The sequence below is a fragment of the Abrus precatorius genome, unplaced genomic scaffold (genome assembly GCF_003935025.1).
Source record: "Abrus precatorius isolate BTA unplaced genomic scaffold, Abrus_2018 Scaffold10, whole genome shotgun sequence".
Taxonomy (NCBI): domain Eukaryota; kingdom Viridiplantae; phylum Streptophyta; class Magnoliopsida; order Fabales; family Fabaceae; genus Abrus; species Abrus precatorius.
Genome location: NW_020874292.1, coordinates 7,852,085 through 7,874,589, shown reverse-complemented (window position 1 = coordinate 7,874,589; position 22,505 = coordinate 7,852,085). Strand labels below are relative to the sequence as shown.

General features: G+C 29.2%; 2 protein-coding genes across 5 annotated transcripts; both read left to right on the top strand.

The window, feature by feature from the left end:
* The first annotated feature begins 686 nt into the window (after positions 1-686).
* LOC113849557 (PP2A regulatory subunit TAP46) lies at positions 687-5,228 on the top strand. Of its 2 annotated transcripts, none has more exons than XM_027479558.1 (9): positions 687-946; positions 1,024-1,143; positions 2,333-2,419; positions 2,624-2,728; positions 2,813-2,974; positions 3,785-3,820; positions 3,901-3,972; positions 4,355-4,635; positions 4,762-5,228. In XM_027479558.1, exons 1-9 carry the CDS (start codon positions 866-868, stop codon positions 5,006-5,008), a joined length of 1,191 nt encoding a protein of 396 aa, XP_027335359.1. In that variant the 5' UTR covers positions 687-865; the 3' UTR covers positions 5,009-5,228. The 2 variants fall into 2 exon arrangements, with proteins under 2 accessions (XP_027335359.1, XP_027335352.1); XM_027479551.1 differs by having other exon boundaries at positions 1,021-1,143.
* Positions 5,229-7,392: 2,164 nt separating this feature from the next.
* LOC113872214 (myosin-2 heavy chain, non muscle) lies at positions 7,393-13,787 on the top strand. Of its 3 annotated transcripts, XM_027509599.1 has the most exons (5): positions 7,393-7,559; positions 8,380-9,555; positions 9,673-10,586; positions 10,998-11,338; positions 11,508-13,787. In XM_027509599.1, the coding sequence occupies exons 2-5, from the start codon at positions 8,412-8,414 to the stop codon at positions 11,509-11,511; spliced, it is 2,403 nt and encodes an 800-aa protein (XP_027365400.1). In that variant the 5' UTR covers positions 7,393-7,559; positions 8,380-8,411; the 3' UTR covers positions 11,512-13,787. The 3 variants fall into 3 exon arrangements, with proteins under 3 accessions (XP_027365400.1, XP_027365392.1, XP_027365409.1); XM_027509591.1 differs by having other exon boundaries at positions 7,640-9,555; positions 10,998-11,618; XM_027509608.1 differs by having other exon boundaries at positions 7,393-9,555; positions 10,963-11,508.
* The last annotated feature ends 8,718 nt before the right edge of the window (positions 13,788-22,505 follow it).

The following is a 22,505-nucleotide window of genomic DNA, read 5'->3' as shown; positions in this document are numbered from 1 at the left end:
ATGAAAAAACACATGAATTTATTATTTTGAAAACACAAATTATTTGAATTATTTGTAATTTTCTTAATTTATCCTTTATTAGTAGTTTTTTTTAATTTTTGAATTATTAAATTAGTGTAAGACTACAATCGAATACACATTTTATCAATTAAAAGCTTATTATATAAATTATTTTAAATAATAACTTGTGTTATAATTTTAAACATGAAATTTATTTACGTAAAATGAAAATAATTTATTTTATAACTTATATAACAAATTACTGATATAAATTTAAAAACTTATAATAAGCGTGAGTTATTTTTTTAAATTATTCTAAATAAATATAAAATATTTTATTTATTATACTTAAAAAGACAAAGGAGTATAGTGATTAGTGAATATAAAAAAGGACTATTAGTGAAAAATAGCAATTAATAATGCTTAAATTTCTACGTAGACACATAAATATAAAGTAAATTCATCTTTTATCTAACCAGATAAATAAAACTAAAAATAAAATTAATTTTTAAAAATATTAATTTTAAAATTGAGTTTAAATAAATAATAAAAATAATTATAGTTTTATATTTATAAAAAGATTATAATTATTTTTAATAAAAAAATATTATTTTAAAATTCTTATAATCAATTGTAATTACAAGAGCATGGTTAATAAAACTTTTGTTTAATATATTTAAAGAGAGATTGCTTTTGATGTGCAAGTGGCAAGAACCCATTTTCTTCCTTCTCTCTGTTTCGTCAACTGTTCTCGATCTCTCTCGATATTTACTTTGTTATTACCCTTCTCTCTGTATAATCTCTCTTCTCATTTGCAACATACAAACACCATTTTTCACCCAAAAATTCACATCTCTCAACAACGATGGAGGACATGCCGTTGCCGGCGCTGTTTGAACGAGCCCGCAAGATCCACGCAACTGCCATCGACTCCGGAGCCGATCAGGTACGCATCACACACCTATGCAGCACCTTTTTTTTTTTCTCTTTTGCTTCATTAGGGTTTATTTTGGTGTTTAGGAGCTTGTGAAGAAAGGGTGCGAGGCCCTTCAAAAGTGCGAGGAAATGGTCAATAAACTGGGTTTGTTCTCTGCCAATGAGACCAAAGACGATATTAGCACCACCAATCTCAAGTACATTCTGGTACTTCGCTAACTTTGTTGCTCTCTCTCTCTCTCTTTTATGAAATAAATTTTATACTGGTTTCCTTGGTTTGGTATTCTTATTTTATGCATCTTCATTTTATTTTGCATAGTGAAGGAAAACGAATAGTGGTATGTATGATGAATTTTACGTGTCTCTGGAAGAGTTTTGTAGATTCTACTGGGTTTGTTTTTACTCTCTGGTGACAGATTAGAAGCGATAGTGTTAGCGAAGTTTCTAGGTATTTGGAGACTGATAAAACTAATCCATCAAAGCGGAAGACATGAGGCAGAATTTTAATTTGTTGTGAGATCAACTTTATAATGCTTTATAGTAAAATATAGGCCACTGGATTTGGGCTACCTTAACATTTAAAAAAATTTAATCATGCCATCATAATATAGTTTTTGACCAAACTCAATAGTGTGTGTGATTTATGTAGCTGACAGCTGACTTCACCTAGTGAGATAAGGGTTGACTATTGTTATCTCCACAATAGCTTGATGATGAGAAATTGTTATTTAAAAATTCAAACAGGAGGAAAAATATTATTCAAGATTCTTTCAAAACTGTACTTGAAACTAACTTTTCCTGTATTTTTATTTATTTCAAGGTTGAGAAAGGAAGGTAATATGACATTGAAAACTGGGATTCTTCTTGTTGTTTTATTTAATTTTCTTGTTTGAAGTACATTCTTGATAGATGGTTATGCTGGGTGTTCTGCATCAGTTTAGTAATTTAGGGTACTCTTTGTTCCCTAATAGAATAAATGGTTCTTTTTAAGTTCCCTCTGAGGATGAAATATATATAAGTTCATTTAAGCATTCACTTGCTATGCTCAGCTGCTATTCAACTTCTTGGTAGATTTGGTGGTGGATTTTCTTATTGAGTAAGTTTCATCATGGGAATGGTGGTATATGGTATTTCCCACCAAGCATCACTAAGGAACACGCAACAATTAGTATTTAGAAAGAAATCATATCATCACTATGGATTTCCCCCCTGATTACTTCAACCAAGTCTGAGGATATGTATAAGTGTGGTAAAGCTGGACACATGCTTCATCTATGGGATATTTACTGCATCTGTTTTAAGTTTTAACTTTTAAGTACTGATTGTTGAAGATAACTGAGGAATTAATATATGTTTTTTTTACTGTTTTACTAATTTCACTTGATAATTCCCTCAGGTGCCATTTTATCTTGCTGAATTGACCGAAAAAATAGCACAGGATAATAGGATACAGATTATAGAGGCTTCCCAGGCGAAACTAAAGGTGAGAGCTGATGCCAAGAAAGAAACCCCTGCCCCCACCAACAGCCAATTCATATAATATGCACAACGCTTACTAAATTTCTGCAATACTCCTTATAATTAATGCCCTTTGTTTAAAGCTTAAAAACTAAACCATTAACCCTAAACCTTACATGCACCATCCTGAACCCATTATCCCTACTTACTAAAGACAACCCTTTTGTAGGAATTCATCTCATTTTGTGAGGCAATGGAGCTGGTTCCAAAAGAGGAGTTAGAATCTTATAAGGAAGGGGCATCAAAATCTGTTGCTGATCAGAGAGCCCGAAAGGTCTTCTGTTTTCTATGTATATATTTTAAATTATATAACATGATTTTCTATAGAATACAGGAACTATAAGTATGTATTGTGTAGATTGCTAGATTTAAACGCCAGAGAGCTGCAGAATCGAAGTTGTTGGAAATAAAGGAGCGAAAGGAACGACGTGGGCGTTCTACTAAAGCAGCTGCGCTGTCCACCCCTGTTGAGGCAGGAGAGGAAGAAGTATTGGACGATGATGGGGAAGAAGAAAGAGAGGTTTTTGTCTTGATCTGCCGCCTATTTTATTGTGATGCTGCTAATATTCTGTTATTCTTGCTTTGTTTTGTGTTATGCTATATTCTTGTATCCCTGAAAGTCAGTTTTTACATGATTCATTTTCCTTCCATTAGATAGGCTTAAATTCAGTTTACTTTTGCTGCAAGCATTGGTAATTAGCAGTCACAGAAGATGTTTAAAACATTGGGATAAGCTATTAACATTTGGTTTCTGAGACTTGGAGTGGTCCTCTATTTTGCTTGACTGCCTTATGATTTTTTAAATGGATCTTGGCTGTTTCAAATGCTGAGAAGCACCTGTGTGTGTCATTTGTGTAACATTTATTATTCTTATGCTATTCAATAACTTATATATAATAAATTAATAATGTTATTTTTATCAGTTTAACCACTGAATTATAATTATTTATTACCTTAATTATTTGTTTTAAATCTTTTTAAAATTGAACAGCAATAAAAGCATAATCAAATTATTCTTATTTTCATATATTTCAATAGTGTATATCATACTAATCTTCTTGTATATAATGAGGTCCTAAATAATTTTGGAGTAATATAAGATTTTATATATATGGTTTGTATGATGAAACGTTTAATCCACCTATGGATTTTCTAATAATTATTTTTCAAAAGTGAATAAGTGATTTTTATTTATATCATGTAAACGAATAAATCATTCCCTCCACATATATGTTGGTGTGTGTATGTGACTACAGGGTAAAGATTTCTTTTAAGTATGAATAATATTGGTTTGTTTTACCATTCATTTTCTTTTTCATTTTTTTTCCAGGCTTGGAATACTACCATATCTTTGGCAATCTGTAAGGTTGGTTCATACTTATGCAACATTTTAAGTTGTTGAAACTTCTAATTCCATTCTTCTCACGTTTATCTTGCCATGTTCAGGCATTAGACCTGCTGGAAATGTTAAAGAAAGAGGAGGAGATGCTTTCTGCTGTAAAGGATAGACAATCTAAGGTAGTAAATTTTTTGGTGTGTAATACTTTATGAAGCATTGTTATACCTTGTCGGCAGTTGGTCATGGGCCTGCTGCTACTACTTCATATTGACATTGTTAATGTTATGCTGGAAATCTTTATTGCTCTATGGAATGTTGTAGAGTGAAAAATTAAAACTTGAATAACTATGAAGTAGCAATTTTTAGTACTTAACCAACTTTGTTAAGATGACTTAGCATGTTTCACAAGCTAATTCTAGAATCTCAGGGCAAATATAGAATAAATAAATAAATAATTCTATCAGGCATGATCTGTTTTAAATAGAAATGGGAAATTGAAATTTTTTGTGCTGGCTCAGATTTGATTTTATTCATTGTTTCTTGTGATTTGACATGTTTCAGGATGGGGATAATGAGTTCTCTAGAGATGTTCTTGATGAACGTGCCAAGAAAGCAGAAACTTGGCATCGTGATGCTGCACTTCGTGCACAGCACACTAAACCGTCGCCACCAATCACATGTGCCACTTTCGCCCAAGATGTTCTAGAAGGAAGAGCAAAGGCTTCACAAGCACACGATCACAAACACCAACCACTAATATTTGGACCAGCCAGCCTTGTGAATGGAAGCTTAACAACTGAGAGAGAAAGAATGGCTGCTCAGGTCTTCCAACCTAGTCATAGGTACATATTATTCCCCTTATCAATAAAATGCACATTTAACCTGGCTAATGAAAACCTTTGGTATAGGGAAATATAAGAGAGTATTTTACATTTTTTTGAGATGCTAAGTTGAATATTTTATGGAAGGTTGCCAACTATGAGCATTGAGGAAGCTGGGCTAAAAGAAATGGAAATAATGAATAAATGGCAAGAGAGAAATGTCAGACTCATGGAAGAAGCCAATTCATCCTGGTACAAAGATAGTAAATCAAAACCAGGAGAAGACGATGATGAAGATGATGATGCTGCACAGGAGAAAGCAAGAGCTTGGGATGACTGGAAGGATGAGAATCCACGGGGTGCAGGAAATAAGAAACTTACCCCTTGTGGGTAAATGGAGTTCTTCCCTGCCCTAGGACTAATGGGCTTGGGATAAATTTCTGATTGTAACCGAATAACGTAATTTATAGTTTTGATATACTTGTAGTTAGTCTGTGTTAAGATTTTATGTATCCCAGGATCTTCATTTGATTACATGTGTATATTCTTGGAGTGCAAGTAGGGTCCTATCCCCCCCTCCTCTTCTATTTTCCGTTTTGCATGTTCTTTCTTTCCCATGGACAATTAGCTTTTTTCTAGTTTTTGCTTTAATGGTTGTCAACTTAATCATTGAAATAAGGCCCTGGCGTGAACATAAGATTTGTATGCCAACTATTTATTTATTTTTAAGTGTGCATCAATGTCGGTCGACTTAAGATATGAAGAAAATTTTCTTTTTTAAGTAAAATATTTCATATATACATTTAAAAGTGACAATTTTTTTATATTAATGTAAATTTAAAATTTTTGCATTTGATCTAAATTGTTTATTTAATTTATATTTAATAAACTATAATTTGTTATATTTATATTTAATAAATTATTATTTGTTATATGACTTACTATTGTTAAATAAAAAATTCGTATTAAATATAAGAATTTGTTGATTTACACTTTCTTTCGTTAGAAATATATAATTAATTGATTTACACGCAAAACATTTTCATTTTATAATTTATATGTTGTTTATTTAATTATTTGGTTAGTAACGTAAAATGCTTGAAAAGGGAATGCTAGCTTATTCCCATACTAAAGAAAATCGCTATTGACAGGCTCTGAATCGACCTTCTACATACAGCCAAAGGTAACGTTTTGTAAAGATTTTTAAAAAAAAAAAAAATTGCTTTCTTGGAAATTAGATGGTAAGAATATGATTTGGAAAAATTTATAAAATGTATTTAGTTATTATTCATTTTTAAATAACCCATTTACTGTTGTTAATTAGCATAAAATTTTTTAAAAAGTTTTCACTTTATCACAAGAAAGTTTTTCTTTTCAATTATTCATAAATTAATATTTTATGATTTTTTTTATTCACGAGAAATAGTTTCTCTCTTCTTCTATTAAATATGTATAACTTTTACTCGTGTTACTTTTTCAAAAATGTTTCAACATACCATTGTAGTGAAATTAATTTCTGTACAAAATCTTTGTCCCTTTATATTGGAGATAGAAGAAACACACTCCTTAATAATTACTCTTTGAGACGATGCAAAACTTCGTTATACGGTCTGTTTCAATCACAATTCTATGATAATTTGCGCATGCACTCATGACTGTGCAACAGTGCAGTTTGTGGTATCATATCAATTTGCATGGACGCTAAATAAGCATCACTACAAAATCGAGATCCGTGGTAGGATCATAGGCTACGACTTTCTTAGTCTAAGACCTAAAAATTCTAACACTTCGCTGTCATACTATTGTAGTTAACAAGGTGGATAAATTTCAACATCCATCGGTCACCACTTTTAAAATCAAATTAAAATTAACATTTCTATAATGTATTGGAGATTTTGAAGCCGACATTACCGAGTTCAAATTCCCATAACGGATCTTGGATTTTCGAAATTACGAAACAGTTATTTGATTACTGCAAAATGTCCGATTAGTCATCCTCATGTCAATATTCAATAATAAAGGCAAAACTATCTATGATACCATATAATTATTCCTATACATCAACAATCATTGTCATTTCCCTTCCAATAATAATAATAAAAATATAGTGATTCTTATGTCTGGTTGACACTGCTATTAATTATTGAATAATGATTAAATGAGTCTAGTAATCGATAATATCTCCATGAGTTTTGTCAATAATATGACTCAAATTTAAATAATAATATTAATTAGTGAAAAATTACTGTAATATAATGTAATAAAAAATATATCAACCATAAGTTGAAAAGAAAGCTTATTTCATAGGCATTCATAATTTAGTTCCCTTTTGTATAGCTTTTCTTTAACATGTTCTTGCTTTTATGATCTCAACTCTCAAAAGGAAATGAGTTGAAGAGAAGCATAACCCTTTAGGCCTTTGGTGAACCATCATGATTCTGACATCTTTATTGCTTACAAACTGAGAAATATGTACTGAAGGCAAGATATATTTTACTTTTGGTCCCAACTTTCACAAGAAATTTGAATTTCTAAATTGAATTTTGATGTGAAGGAACTATATGGATGTAAACAATTACGTGATAATCGCAGGTTATATTTAAGGATAAGGTGCGTGGTCCAGATAAGTCATTAATTTGGTTGTTTGTATTGATGTTGTTACACTATATACTGCCAATCAAGAGAAGGACCAATTTGTCAAAATGGGTAAACCACGTTGCAAAGCAACCCAAGTACATGTATACGTATATAAAGAAGGAAAACACAAAAATATACTTTATGTAACTGCTTCCATGCACTTTCAAAAACTGTGTTGTGTAGTGTACTGTCTCCGATAATTTTTATCTCTTTTTGAAAGTCTAGTCTTCCAACTCTTTTTTATTATTATAATTTCTGCTTCAGCTATAATTTATTAGAAAAATGTCTTGTAGTTCACCAATATACAGGTAAGCAAGTCTTATTATATTCATTCAATATTGTATGGCCAAATTGATTGAGGATATTTATTATTCTTTTTGTTGTTCAGCTTCTCTCACTTGTTAGTAATGGTGACAAGCATCCAGGAATCTAGTGCTTTTGCTAGCTAAAATGGTTAAGACTTTAGGCATGGAGAGAGGAATGAGTAGTGGCGGGTAGGTAGTGGTAGGAGGAGAAGAAAGGGGAAAAATTAAAAAAGAAAGGAAGGAGCATGTGGGGTTGATAGGGCAATCTTTCACTGAAAACCAGGGAGCAAAATTCATGGCTTTCTATTCAATATAGAGTACACCCCCCTTTTCAATCAAATATGAAATCTTACACGTGTAAGAACCCTTATTTTCTGCATTCCCTGACCTTTTATACAAGATACCTTTCACATCATTTACATGAAATTTTCTGTTTGGTGTGACTGGTGGAGTTATTTTGTCCATTGGAATATTTTTTTTATGAGCCTAGGTGCAGTTTCTTCCCCTTCAGTGGCTTGTTTTTTTGCTTAGATGTGAGTTGCAGCAGGGAGAGTGTAAGCTGTTGAATGTTGTTTTAAGCAAACTATTGCTTTAGTCACACACTGAACCCATCAATTTCACCGGGTATTGCTGTTTCTCAATTATTGTACTGGCAGGAATGTACTAGGCCTAGTTGGTTCCCAATTATTGAATCATTTTGTGATCTGTTTTATCAGAAGTGGGTCTGTGCTTTTCCCCATTTGTGTGGTCTGAATCATGTGACTTGTAAGGTAATGTGGGACTTTTAGTTCAGTGGTTTTGTTTTCTAACCTTTGGTTTTCAGTTGCAGAGGTCAGGGAAATTAATCTCATAGTAATGGGTGAGAAGGGAATTTCTGTTTTGGATAGAATTGGGTGTGACAACAAGAGTGATATTGATAGCATGTATCCCAAGTATTTTGGTGTTTCTTGTGCATTCTTTGCCCTCCAAGTCCTCTCAGAAACACATGTTGAAGTTGAAAGATGGTCTAAAATCCGTGACACCATGCTTCAAGGGAGTGCTCAGCTCTTGGGGTTGATTGTGTGGAATGTTCAAAAGGGAATGCCAAATGGGGGAGAGTGCAAGCTCAAGAGTGCTGAGAGGGAAATTGAAAATCTGAAAAGGATGAGACATGAGGATGCTAAAGCCAATGAGAAAGTTGTGGGAATCTTTGCAGCACAAGAGCAAAGTTGGTTGAGTGAAAGGAGGAAACTTCGCCAGCAGATTGGTGCTCTATTGAATGAGTTGAGAGTTTTTGAGAAAAACAAGGATGCAGATATTTCTGAATTGAATCAGAAATTGAAGGACATGGAGGATTTGGTGGAGTCAAGGGACAAGGAAATTGAACAAGAGGAGCAGAAAGGGAAGGAGCTAGAAGAAAAGATTATCAAGGCTGAAAAGGATGCAGAAGAGTTGAGAGAATCTGCTAGGCGTGAAGCTCAAGAGCATTCTTCTGATCTCAGGAAGCACAAAACTGCATTCATTGAACTGGTGTCAAACCAAAGGCAGCTTGAGGCTGAGCTCGGTCGGGCAGTTAAACAACTAGAAGCAACAAAAGAGGAGCTAGCTTCTTTGGTAGAGAAGAAGGAGGAGTCAGATTTAATGTCCCAGAAATTATCTGTGGAGATTGCAAAGTTTCACAAGGATTTGGAACAGAAAGATAAAATTTTGTCAGCCATGCTGAGGAAATCTAAGCTTGATACTGCAGAAAAGCAAATGCTATTAAAGGAGGTTAAGTTATCAAAGGCTAGGAGGAAGCATGCTGAGCAAGAAACAGAAAAGTGGAAGGCAGTTTCAGAAGGAAAACATGACAGACATTCCTTAAAAAGCATGTTGGTGAACTTGAGTTCAAGGATGGATGTTTTTCCTGGTGCTAGAGGTATGCAGCCTAGTTCAACAGGTTCTTCACACATTGCAAAAGAACCGGACCAAAATTCACTCTTTTCTGATAACTATTTGCAGCAAAGAAGTGGAGACTTGTGTAAGATTAAATTCTTCAAACTTTTATATGATTTTATTTGTTGTTACTTGTTAGTGTACAAAGTTCAACGGTTGGAGCATTTATTTTCCTTGACCCTTTCTCTTATTTTGTCTTCAGCCATTCCTGCTAATGCTAAGAGATTGGAAGATTGGATGCGAGCTGAGGCAGAAAGATATGCAACCCTGATTGAGCAGAGGCATCACTTAGAGCTAGATGCTTTTGCGGAACAAATGAGACTTAAAGATGAGAAATTAGAGGCATTTCGGTGGCAGTTGTTGAGAACAGAGTTAGAAACAAAACAGCTGCAGTCACATGTGGAGGGATTGGTCAAGGATGTGACTCATTTAAGACATGACAAGATGAAATTGGAAACCTTACTGTTGGAGAGAGAAGATGAACTGAATTCCCTGAAAGAGCAATTTGCATCAAAGTTGAGGCCATTAAATTGCATTAGAAATAACTCTAATTTGCCCCCTCAATCTTCAGAAGTAGCCCAAGATGCTGTCTGGTCCAGAGTCAAGATTGTAAAGAAAAAACCTGGTGAGCTAGAAATGATGGAAACTTTGATTGAGGAAGAATGTGAAAAGGAAGTACAGTGCCTGCCCCATGATCATTTTAACAATGCTAACTTACTAGTTCAATCTCCAGAAAATGAGATTGAAGAAGCAAAAGATGATTCTAGGGAGGATAGGCCTGCTCCTATGCAAAATCAAAGTCCAACACAAGTAGAAATTGATGCATCTGAAAAGATAGCATCTACCAGCCATCCCTTTATTAGTAAGACAAAACAGTCCTCATGGAAGATGGATCTTCATGCTCTCGGAGTATCTTACAAGATCAAGAGGCTGAAGCAGCAACTTATTCTTGTAGAAAGGTTGACAGGAAAGCAAACCAATGATGAACAAGCAGAAATTAATGATGATAGCAAAGTTGGTATGAAGGCTTATCTATCCTTGACTAGTTTGCTGAATAAACAACTTGGAAGATATCAATCCCTCCAAGAGAAGACTGATGATCTTTGCAAACGAATGGTAAGCATCAATTCTTTAGTTTTATTAGCTTTGACACTATAATCCATTCACAATATGCTCACAACAAACAATGTTTCACCCATATTAATCCTTTAGGCTTCTTTAATGCCCACTTAAGATATAGAAAAGGACAAAATTTAGATGTAAGTACTATATGTGTTTTTGGGTACTGTTCTCTAATTCTGACTAGAGTTTTACCTTGATAATCCATGCAATAAAGGTCAAAATTAAAGGTTAGCAATGGTGAAATTTCAATTTTAATAAGAGAAAAACACCAAGAATATTGCACCTAAGTTTTGTTCTATAGAAAAATTGAGCAATTTTGCATTAACTGTGATCTAAATTATAGTGTCCAACTTCATTTGGCATAGCAAAGTTGAGCATGAGTCAATCATTTGTTACACATTTCAGCACGAGAATGACCTCTACGCAAATCGTGGAGATATGAATGCTGCAAGAACAAAGGAGAAAACATCAACACTGGAGCACTTCCTAGAAGAGACATTTCAATTGCAAAGGTACATAGTTGCAACAGGACAAAAATTGATGGAAATTCAATCAAAGATTGTTTCTGGATTTGTTGGGGTGGCAGAAGAGATGGAGAAAAGTGCTGGCATTGACATGAAGCGCTTTGCCGACAGTATTAGGAATCTGTTCCAAGAAGTTCAAAGAGGTCTTGAAGTTAGAACAGCTAGAATTATAGGAGATCTTGAGGGGACACTAGCTCGTGAAGGAATGATATGTTTTAGGAGGTAACACTGCAACTTCTATTTGCCCGAGGCCTAGAATGGTCTTAATGTGTCTTTTCTTTTTGTCTATAATATACTTATTACTATAGTTAATTACATTAATTTGTATATGGTTGTCACACAAAAATTCCATTGGAATTGAAACTTAATAAGATTTTTCCTGTCTCCTTAGTTGACTTGAATGAGCTCATGGGCCCACCATACCACAACGTGACAGGGCAGTCTCCAACAAAAAAAAAAGTGTCATTTTTGTATAAAATTGTCAAGCTATTTTTCTTTTTGCAACATTTTTATTTATTTTTCTTCTTTACAGCACTTGTCTTATTTCACACTTCTATCTTTGACCCAGTCGCTTAAAGTTTCATAGTAGTAGTTAAGGATACAAAGATCAATGTAAAAAATAACAAAATTTATCTCATAAATTAGAAATAACTCATGCTCCTCTATTTTTTGAAAAATTCTCTTATTTAACTATTCTAAAATTTGAAGAAATAAATTGTTTATGAGAGAAATGTTATTCATTGTTTATACTAATTTTTCTCTTATAAGAACTTTTTATAAATTTATCTAAATTGGATCTTTGTCTTCTTTTTGCACATCTCTTTCATTATAAATATATTATGAGAGTGTAATGTCAAAATACTATGACTCGAAAGAAAGAGGTAAATAAACTTCATAGTTGATATATTTCCCTTATTTTAAAATTATTTAACGTTTGTTTGGTTGCATAAATAGAAGTAGAAAAGATTGGTGTACAATGATTTTATGGATAAATACTATAGGCATTGTTAGTATTGTTTTTTAATCAAAGTTGAAGTTTCACCTTGATAATATATATTGACCTTTAATGCTAGTGTGTTGACCTTTTATGCAAATTTGATTATGCAAATTATGAAAGTAAAACTCTAATTCTAATTGGAGAGAAACACTAACAATACTTCCAGGGCTCCATCTAAATTTTATTTCAAAATTTTCACATTCTCGCTTTTAACTTACTCGATCTAATCACATGAGCTTTGACTATAGTTTGTGGAATTTCTTTTTGTTGAATCAAATATTTCATGAATAAGATGCTTATGGCATCTGGTGATGCTATAAGTTCCCCTCTTGAGCGTTGTCAGGGAACCACAAAGCATAAATCGTTTCAGTCCTCTGGCTTTGCTAACTGTAAAGTAGAAGAAAAGCATAAATCGTAAAAAGAAGAAGAAAAGTGTAAGCAACAATTCATCTTCTTCACAAACTGCAGCATTGCTTTTATATTTTATTTTTGGCCCACAAAAGCATACAACTTGCCTAAAATTAAGAAGCAAAACTTCACCATTTTAGAAATATAAAAGTATTTGGTTTTATATTAATCTCATCGGGCCCATATCCCATTAATGCACACTCCTCACTCCTCACTCCTCACTCCTCACTCCTCACTCCTCACTCCTCACTCCTCACACACTATTTTTAAGCAGTGTCAAATTTGACATGCTAACCAGCTCTTATTCTTCCTGCCAATATTATACGCTTACCCTAAAATTGCAAATAAAAATTTGAGAAATATTAACCATAACGCATTCTTTTAATATACTTTATTCTTTGTCAATTGTAATCCTAAAAAAATTATTCATTTAAAATAGTCTCTGCAGTTAATTAAGAGTCGCTAAGTGATAATTAAATAAACTGTGTTTCACATATTAAGTGTCACTTAAAAATTAATGCTTGCTTTACATGTAATAATCCTTAAATAAGTACTTAGTAATTTTTTATAAAAAAAAGTTTGAAATTACTTTTTTTAATCTTATAAAATTTTAAATAAGATATTTTTTTATCATTACATTTAATATCAAAATATTCTTCTATTTTTATTACCACAGGAATAAGAGTTTATACTCCTATTCTTTAACATAAATTTGAGTACGATAAAGGTAAATCTTCTAAACTCACACACTAATAAAAAATATAGGTTGAAATATACATAATAGAGTAAGTTTTTTTTAAAATTACTCTCTAAGCAATAATATTTTAGCTTATAACACTACCTCAATAAATATTCTCAAGAGAGAAATGAGGTATAAGATACTATCTAAATAAAGAATGCTGATTAAAAAGATAGTAGTAATGTTTATTTTAAACAAAAATTGAAAAATATAATTTTATATAAATTTTATTCATGATATTTTCAAGACATTTTTAAGGGTATACCTAACAATGTAGGGTGTTTGAAAGTTCACCGGACATAAACAAAGTTGTACCAACATATCGTATATAAACTCAGTTTTGAAATGGACAGACGAAACTTCTTAGAGTTATTGAGGTTTCAAACACATTAATTTCCTTTTTTGTCCTGTTTAAGTGGCAAATACCTTCAATTAATTCTGCATACGACCCTCCAATGCATATTTGCATTACAATGTGCTTGCTTGCTTTGAACTGCCGATAAGTTGGGTTGATGTCAAATTTTAGGCCCCCCAAATATAAAAGCTTCATGCTGAATCGATGCAGTGCTCTTTTATTTGTTGCTTTCTGTGCCTATAACAATGTTTCTCTGTTTTAATGATGCACTACGGCACTATGAAGGAGAGAAGAAGAAATAATTATAGTTATTGTAAAAGGAAAATAAGAAAAGAAAATTGCTTGTGCTATTTCAGGTAGCAGTGGATGTTTTTGACAGTTTATGTATTATTCTCTTCCACCAACTCTACAATGCACATTTTATAATTTTATGAGTCCGAAGCTTTCCCTATTAAAATATATTATGGTCCTCTTATGATATATTTGTTAACTCATAGTTCTCTAATTGGTATTTTTTTTTTTTTTTTAAATACAACGTGAAACTTATTCTCCTCAAGGTTATAGTTAGAAGTCTTGCTTTGGCCACAATTTATCTTTATTTATTGAAACCTGTTTTTGTCTTTGTTTTATTGGATCTTTTAATCTTTCACTATTCCTTTTTTAACTTTCTTTGAATATAAACTTTCATATCTTATTTCAATATATATATATATTTGGATCATATTCGACAATGTATTAATAAGCTTCTGATTTGACTGATCTATTTAAGCAAAAAACATTTGGTCATTTTGAATTCATAACCTTCTTAATTAGAGTAATTATTTAAGTGCAACTCGCCTTATTTACATAACTCTCTTTTATTTCAGAATATACAAGTCCTTTTAGGTTTACAGCTATTACTTCTAAATAAAAAATAATTCTCTATGCTACTTTCTCCTTCCAAGTTTAATAGTGATATAGGCTGTGCAAGAGTTGCTTAAAAATTAGCAACTTGTAATAACGCGAACCTTATCTATATACTCTCTTATTTATTTAATTATTTCTAACACATTTTTGAGGACTTTTCTCAACATATAAAGCTTTATTTTTTAAAAATTAAAAAATAATTCTTATACATTTTAATACAAAATACATATTCTAACAAAAATAATATGCTTTAGACTAATTTATACATATATCTTAATCATATTCAATAATTCAAAATTAAATTCATCAAATTTAACTTTAAACCAAGAAGTCACTAATTATATGACTGAGAGAATCACCAAAAAATCTTGGATACATATAACACCACTAAAATATTGTAACGATGACCATTATGCATTGTATATGTAGCTTTGTTTCAGGTGAACCACATTCTTTATTTGGCACGTTTTGTTTAGATATGATCTTGTAGTTGTGGTCTATATATATATATACACATAAAAACGATATGGACCACTGCTGGGGTTAGGTTTTCTTTATGACAAAGGTATATATGGTAATGGAACTTAAAGTCAGCATTTAGTTCATTTATGAATGACTTTTTCTTTTATGAGATTCCTACTCTCTATTCACACACACAAAACACTTCTTAAGTGCAAAATCAAATTTACACATGAAAACTTTTACTTATTTGAATAAAAAATGTAAAAAATAGTTCACCGATTAACCAGTATTTTTGTTTTGTTTTATTATCTTAAACAAAATTGATGTAAGAATTATGTAAAAACTTTTTGTGAAAATATTATTACTCTTTTCTTAGGCGCATATCGTAAAGAGGGATTACTTTATGCGTATAAAGACGCCAAACTCAATAAAAGTTAAGTTTAATTCAATGGCATGAAGAAAAAACAAGTTGTATGGATTGAAATAAAATAATAAAAGAAAACTCATGAGTTAATCAAAATATACATTTTATTTTAAACTTACATGAATGACAGTGAGAAGGAAAACACGTCGTACAGCTGTATAAATTTAAATATAAATATGGATGATGAGGATTGCACTCTACCCTAGTACTAGTTTTATTTCTACACACCAAAATCTTATGTTGCTGTTGTGAATATGCGTGATTAATTGATTGATTTCTCATTATTATAACGAGAAAAACATTTTATTTAAATTTATATTTTTACTTCTAAATCATTACGAATATATTTTTGATTTATAATAAATTTTTATTCATGTCTTCCCCTTGACATTTCAAATATAAAAAGAGTATCATAACTTATCTTTTGTTATAATTTACTTAAAAGTTATCTTAATGATACGTAAATAATAGATTATTCTGTGTGTATAGCAAGGAAAATTTATCAATTGTAATAAATTGATCCGTGCATCAGCACAAGTGACATAGTAGTTATATAGTTAAAAAGTAAAAAATCAGCATCTTTAAAAAGCTTTTCAATGTGACACGTAAAGCTGAAAATTAAATTGTTAGGACAGTAAGGTGACACTATACATATATACAAAATTTGAATATAATTAAGGTTATATAAGATCCACTGAATTTCTTATTCGAAATACTTTTTCTTTTGGGTCAAATTACTTAAAGTTTATGTGATGACACCAAAAGCCATGTATCAACTGCAGCATCAGATAATTGGAACACAGTGGTGGAGATGGGCTTGCTTGTCGTAGTCACTACGAATCAACATGCATGTTCCCTGTACGTGCAACAAGTATCTATTAGACGCGATTGTGATTAGGTTCTAGCAATTAAAATTTTTAGAAGCCATGAATTTGGCATCCAATCAGTGATTAATTAAAGGTTACACTCATGGCATAATATTGTCGGTGGTATATAACATTTAAAAGCTGCTTAAAATCAGTGAAGGAGGAAATTCACTATATATAAACAGTTTCCAGTAACATTGATGGAGAAAATTAGAAAACGAAAGGTTACAATAATTGATACGTGTATCTCAAGTGATCCTTATTGGCAATAACCATCGATCACTATTACTGCATTTTCAAGCCATATGCATAAATTACGATTATATTACCATCAATTAATTTTTAAGTGTTAAATAAATAATTAATATTATTTCATTAAGTAAATTTTAATATTTTTATTAAAAGTATGTTTAACATAAATTAAAAATATTTAATAATATTAATAATACAACATAAAAAATTAATTATATAAATTATTTATACATTATTAAAGATCTTTTACATACTATAAGAAAAAAAATATCTTTTACAAGACGTGTCACGTGATTTTTTTAATATATTTTATTTATCTTATCTATGTAATTTAAAATTATTTATTTATTATTATTATTACATTTTTATATTTATTTTAATAATTAAATTAACATTAAATAAATTTTTAGGTATAATAAATTATTAAATATTTTTTATGCAAATAAAATTTAATATATTTCATTAAATGCAATATAAAGTCGTGCATCGTACATACATAAATGTTAATTAATTAATTAATTAACAAGTGCTAGGCGTTAGAATTACTTTTACTAATATAATTTTTATTTTGTGAAAGTTAAATTATTAAGATAAGTATTATGAATTTCTACTAATAATATAATATATTATAGTATTATTTAATTTATTAATAATATATGTTAATTTTTTATATTAACAGAAATGAAAGTTAACGTAATGTATTATATTATAAATATATTTGCAATATTTATACTAACATTTTAATTTTAGTTAGACAAAGGTCACCTGAATGAAAACTATATTCTATCTTCAAGTTGTTAGTATATGATCATTAAGAGTTTATAGGATAAGAATTTAATTAATAAATATAACTATTAAATCATGAGATATTATTTTAGTGATTATCCATACTGATTAACATAAATCAAATGTTCTTAGATGTAATTCTATAGTTCATGTTTATATTATAAAAGTATATTATACGATAAAATGAAATTAGTTAATAAATTATTAATAAATTTGTAAATTATATAAAATTATATTTAATTTATTTAATAAAAAATTGAATTTAATAATTAGATTGCAAAAATTTAACGATTATAAAATATCATTAGGGGAAATAAATATATGACTGTACTAATTCTTAAAACAAGTGAATCTCTAATACACATATAATTATTTAAATAAAAGCACTTGATTAATATGAAAAATAAGAATGACAAATATAAATTATATTTAAATAATTATAATCAAAAGATTAATACACACAATTTTTACGCATGCAGATTTTCTTGCAATATGTTCCATCTTTTTTCCATTCCCTTGTTCCTTCTCCTTTGTAAGGCATATTTATGTTCCTCTAAAAAAATATATGAAGTTCATCTAATTTAAATTTAATTAATATTTTGTTGTATTATATGATTTTAATAAATAATAAAATTTTGACGAATGGGGCAAATTCAGCCTATATATATATATATCTTCAACTCCTTGAGAGACTTCCAAAAACAGTACAAACGTAGAACTAAATATCAAAGAGTGAAAAGGGCGTAGCACAAGGGCCTTTGTGTTTTCTCATCCTTACCTTTTGTTTTCAATATATTTTCTTCCCTTTTTGGGTTGGCTTGAACCCTTTTTTTCTGGTTGGCTGGAACTTTATTTAAGATTCTCCATAAAACGTTCATTATATTAGGATAAAGCGAGTCTCTTCATGCAGTGTTTCAAAATGTTTCCTCTGATATCCTGTAGTTTATTCAACATGCATGTTAATTATTGAGAAAATGACCTCAAAAGATTCTCAAGGACCAAAATAATTGTTTCAAAACTCCTTTACAACTCCATGAATATATATATAATTTCTTGACTTTTAAGTTATTCTAATTCTTTTTTCTTATTTCCCATAAAGCTCCATACTTTTCTTTGACTCTGCTAATTGCCATTTCATTTTCGCCAACTTGTGTTATAATAATAGCAGTCTGTATGAGCATTAAGAATACAAAAGTTGTCACCATCGCCTCCATCCTCTTTAAATAAAATAGATATATATAAAAAGGTGGAACTTTTGTTTAGATTCTTTTTTTATTTTTTGGGTAAAAGATGTGCAACGATAAGATGGATAAATTTATGCATTAATTCCTTGCACTCATTCACCATAAAAGTTTTTCAAAAAAAATCCAACGATTTTAATCTCACCAATTTTTAATAATAATCATACGTAGCTAACCCATTATTAGGAAGAGATGCGTAACCTCGTTATATATCTCGCAGTATTCATAGAGTCCATTCATCTTCATTATTTTGACATGGCAAGATTTAGTATATAGCAAATAAAAACAATGTTTCGTAAACACCTATTGCATTTTAAGAGATATAGGAATAAGTAATAATGATAATAATAATAATATGATTAATGGTGTGATGTAATAAAACAATAAAGAGACATAAAACTATTGAATAAACATTGTTATTATTATAGATTAAAATTTTAAAAATACAAATATAAGTAGTCTAGGCAATAAGTACCTTTCAATTAATGACAATTAAATTATTGAAAGGGATAGAAGCGTGCGAATAAGTCAATTAGAAATTATTAAGAACGCGTTTTACAAAACTAGAGTGAATAAGCTACTTGAAAGTTAAAAATATATATTTAAAAGTTAATAAATTATATTAAAAATGTTTAATCAAATTAATTATTGAGTCAAGTAATAAATATAAATAACAGTTAAGGATATAATCAATTATTAGATCAAAATTGGAAATATAATAATTATATAATTTTTAAATTATTATGTTAATATTTTAATTTGTTTCAAATTATTTATTATCTTAAAAATCAATATAATAATTTAAAAAATCTTGAAGTACTTATATTTTTATCAAATAAAATAAGATAACGTGAATAAATTTATATTATTGTTTTAATAATTTTACATTATAAAAATAAAATTTTATGATTTTGTTAAAATAAATTTCGTGACGGAGAAAGAGGTATTGGGATTTTAGAAATTAAATGGGAAGTGGAAAAAATACTAAAAAATAATAAGGATGAAAATAAAAAAATAATTGAAAAAAATAATTGAAAATAAGCGTTTTAAAAAAATACTAGTTTAAGTAATATTAAAAAAAATTAGTAACTATTTATTTTAGTTATCTTATGTATTAAATAGATATTTTTTATAAATAAACCTTTAACTAATAAAATAAGCTATTAATTATTAGAAAATCCTTTCCGGAAACACTGTAACAAAGAGGAGATTATTTGACAAACTTTATGAGTAAATTAGTCGAAAGTAAAAACGTTAGTTGAAAGCTTAGCATTAATAAAAATTTAAAATTTAGAAAATAAAATTTGATAAGCTAGTTGTTTTAATTTAAAGCGTTTGATAAAAGTAACTATTAAACTAATTGATAAACATAAAAAAAAAAAACAAACACGTTTTCTTACTTAAATTTAACTTTTAAAATCGAATACTATACATATTTTAAAATATTTTTACAGAATTTTCATTTTGATTTATTTTAAATGATTTATCATCTTAAAATTTAAGATAATAATGTTTTATATTTTATTCTTACTTTAAAAAATATAAAATAAAATGAGATAGTATAAATGAATTTATATTATAATTTAGATAATTTTATAATGTAAAAATATTTCAAAATGTGATGCTGTTTAAGAGTTTGTGAAATTAAAAAGATAATAAAAAATTATTATAACAGTAAGGATGAAAAAGTTTAAATATAATAAAGCATTGATCTATCATACAATGGAGTGTAGATAAATGAGAAAGTGACTACTTGCTAATGAAAAATTATATGATTTATCAAGCATTAAGTAATAAACACATGTGATTTTAAAATTAATAATAACAACAATGATAATAATAAATGTGTGTGATTCCCGTGTAATTGTGTAGCAGCCATTTTTGCCTTCCTCAATCACTGTCTTAAGACCGATTTGATGATCGTGAATTAGTGGCCGACCACCGTTCGGTCTTTACTGACGATGTTACTTGCTGCTAAGTGCTTCCCCAATTCAAAACCGTCTCTTCATCAAACAAAAACAAACGAAACTTTCCATTTCAGTGCAATATCATATCATATATATCGCAAGTTACAAGAGAATCACAATGCAGGCTGCGTTTGTTTTTACGTTTAGAGACCTTCTTGAATGGTTTACGCCTCTGAAAATAATATTGGGTTGGGCGTGAATATTTCATGTTTTAACACATTACCAAACACGCACTTATAAATCAACTGTCCACAGTGTTTAAACTCATAATAAAGAAAAAGTTAAGATAAAGGCTTATAAATAAACAACTGATTCTTTTTCTTTTTTCTCTCTATTTTGTGTTACTCGCAAATTCAGGTTATCATACTTTGAAACTTATTTTTTCATTAAGATAATCTATACTAATAATTTTCATTTGTAGATATTAACATGATTCGTTCATGTGGGTTCTATTAAAAATGTTGCAATTAGGGAAAGTTTAGTGATGATTTTTCTGTGTTTAGATTGCAGCTAGTTTTGATAAGTCTCGAACCAGTGTGGATAAAAAATAATCTTATAATTTTTGGTGAAATGATTTGAGTGTTCTCACCTACAAACCAGATTGAATACGCTATTTAGCATTTGGGAGATGCAACCTGCACACGAATAACTAATAAATAGGATTATAATGGCCCTTCTCCCATGAAGACGAAAGAAAAATAAAAGGATGTTTCGTTTTTGGCTTTATATGGATTATAAAAGGGTAAACTCTTCGTTTTTTGCGGAAAATAATTAAATTATGTTAATTAAAAATTATTTATTTTTATTTAATGTTATTAATTTTACAAAAAATAAATCTTCTTTTAATATGTCCTTAAGATAATTTAATATTTTTATTAGTATTAAATATTATTTTCAGTCATTTAGTATTTTAATGAAAGGCAATTAAATTTTGTTATATAGTTTAAAAGATATTTTTTTCAATTTTAAAAGTCGTACAAAATTATTAACTCATATCTTAAAATAAAAAAAATTAAAAGTATTTGAATTAAATAAGAGTATTTTAAAGATAATTTTATTAAATAACATGAAAGAGTTAAATTTTGTTTATATTTTAGACAACCATACTTTCACAAAAGAGTATTTTTAATGAACATTTTAAATAAATACTCTAGCTTATTTGAATTTTGGTCTTATTATTTTAATAATTTAAAATTAATATTGTACATGATATTCTATACTTTTTATTTTTAACTATTTTTATATAAATATATCTTAAAAATATATTTTATTTTAAAAAAAATACCTATATAGTATAAATAATATTTTGTTTAGTTTTACTTTGGGGAGACATTAAGTACTCTCCAAAAATAGTGAGATTAAATTTTTTCAAAAAAGAAAAGAAAAGAAATTATTATGAATGATGTGATATAATACGTGTTAATAGAAGAAAAGTTAAAAAAAATTTAAAAAAATAAATATAATTTTAAAATTGATCTTTTATCAAATTTTTATTTTATTTTTAAAATAAAATTTTAATTTTAGTCTCTATATTTTAAGAAATTATTATTTTTAATTCCATTAACTTAAATGGTTGAACATTTAAGAACGTCAACAATAACGCTTAAAAATAAAAATTTATAAAAAAATAAAAATCAAAACAAAAAATTTCCTAAAATATAAAGAAAAATATATTTAAATTTAAAAGAAAAAATGAAAATAAAAATTGATTATAAAACGATGCAACGTTGAGCAGTTTCTATCTGGTCCTTTTCTGACTCATGGGGTTACCTTGTAATTGGGGTGAAGTGGGACTTATCATTCACATTCATTTCCTTTCAACATTTCTCATCTCTACCGCAACTATAAGTTACAAACCAAACACACGTAATTTATGTCTTCTCCACGACTTTTCAAAGGACCTGGTCTTAGCTCTTCTTCTATAAAACCACAATCCACGTTCATTCACCACCCTTCTCTCTCTTTATACCAACTCATTCACACATT

Excerpts from the sequence above, each read along its gene's own strand:
- LOC113872214 (XM_027509599.1), top strand. The coding sequence starts at position 8,412 with ATGGGTGAGAAGGGAATTTCTGTTTTGGATAGAATTGGGTGTGACAAC. Across the intron at positions 9,556-9,672 it reads GCAAAGAAGTGGAGACTTGT|CCATTCCTGCTAATGCTAAG; the intron begins GTAAGATTAAAT and ends TTTTGTCTTCAG. Across the intron at positions 10,587-10,997 it reads ATGATCTTTGCAAACGAATG|CACGAGAATGACCTCTACGC; the intron begins GTAAGCATCAAT and ends TACACATTTCAG.
- LOC113849557 (XM_027479551.1), top strand. The coding sequence starts at position 866 with ATGGAGGACATGCCGTTGCCGGCGCTGTTTGAACGAGCCCGCAAGATC. Across the intron at positions 1,144-2,332 it reads CCAATCTCAAGTACATTCTG|GTGCCATTTTATCTTGCTGA; the intron begins GTACTTCGCTAA and ends TAATTCCCTCAG. Across the intron at positions 2,420-2,623 it reads CTTCCCAGGCGAAACTAAAG|GAATTCATCTCATTTTGTGA; the intron begins GTGAGAGCTGAT and ends ACCCTTTTGTAG.